At 51.9% G+C, this 343-nt stretch overlaps 1 protein-coding gene across 1 annotated transcript in view; it reads right to left on the minus strand.

Annotated features, from left to right (window-relative positions):
- Positions 1-267: 267 nt before the first annotated feature.
- ETH_00040935 (uncharacterized protein) overlaps positions 268-343 on the minus strand; it is a gene marked incomplete at both ends in the record, with an annotated part of 784 nt that continues 708 nt past the window's right edge. The window contains one exon of the mRNA XM_013376006.1: positions 268-341. Within this exon, the coding sequence (XP_013231460.1) occupies positions 268-341 (74 nt within the window). The remainder of the gene's footprint in view (positions 342-343) is intronic.

Genomic DNA, 343 nt, shown 5'->3' on the forward strand with positions numbered 1-343 from the left:
CCACTATGGCCCGCGGGCCCAGCGCCTTCTTCTGGGCCTCAGTTCGAGTTCTTAGCTTTAAAAAAAGAAATTTGTAAATCCGAAAAAGGATTTTGTTTGTCTGCAAAAGGATTTTGATTGTCTGAAAAGGGATTTTGTTTGTCTGAAAAAAGATTTTGTTTTAATCAAAAACCTCTTTCTTTCACTCCATTTATGCCCCCAGAACTCAGAGCCTTCAGTCTAGCTGCTGCAGCTCCGCAGCAGTAGCAGACAAAAACTGCCAAGTGCCTACGCAGGGACCCCCGAGGCCCCCCGACGTCCATCGAGGCCCCCCGGGGCCCCCCGAGGCCCCCCGGGGGCCCCT

Source organism: Eimeria tenella, genomic scaffold (genome assembly GCF_000499545.2).
Source record: "Eimeria tenella Houghton genomic scaffold, Eth_scaff3087, whole genome shotgun sequence".
NCBI lineage: Eukaryota > Apicomplexa > Conoidasida > Eucoccidiorida > Eimeriidae > Eimeria > Eimeria tenella.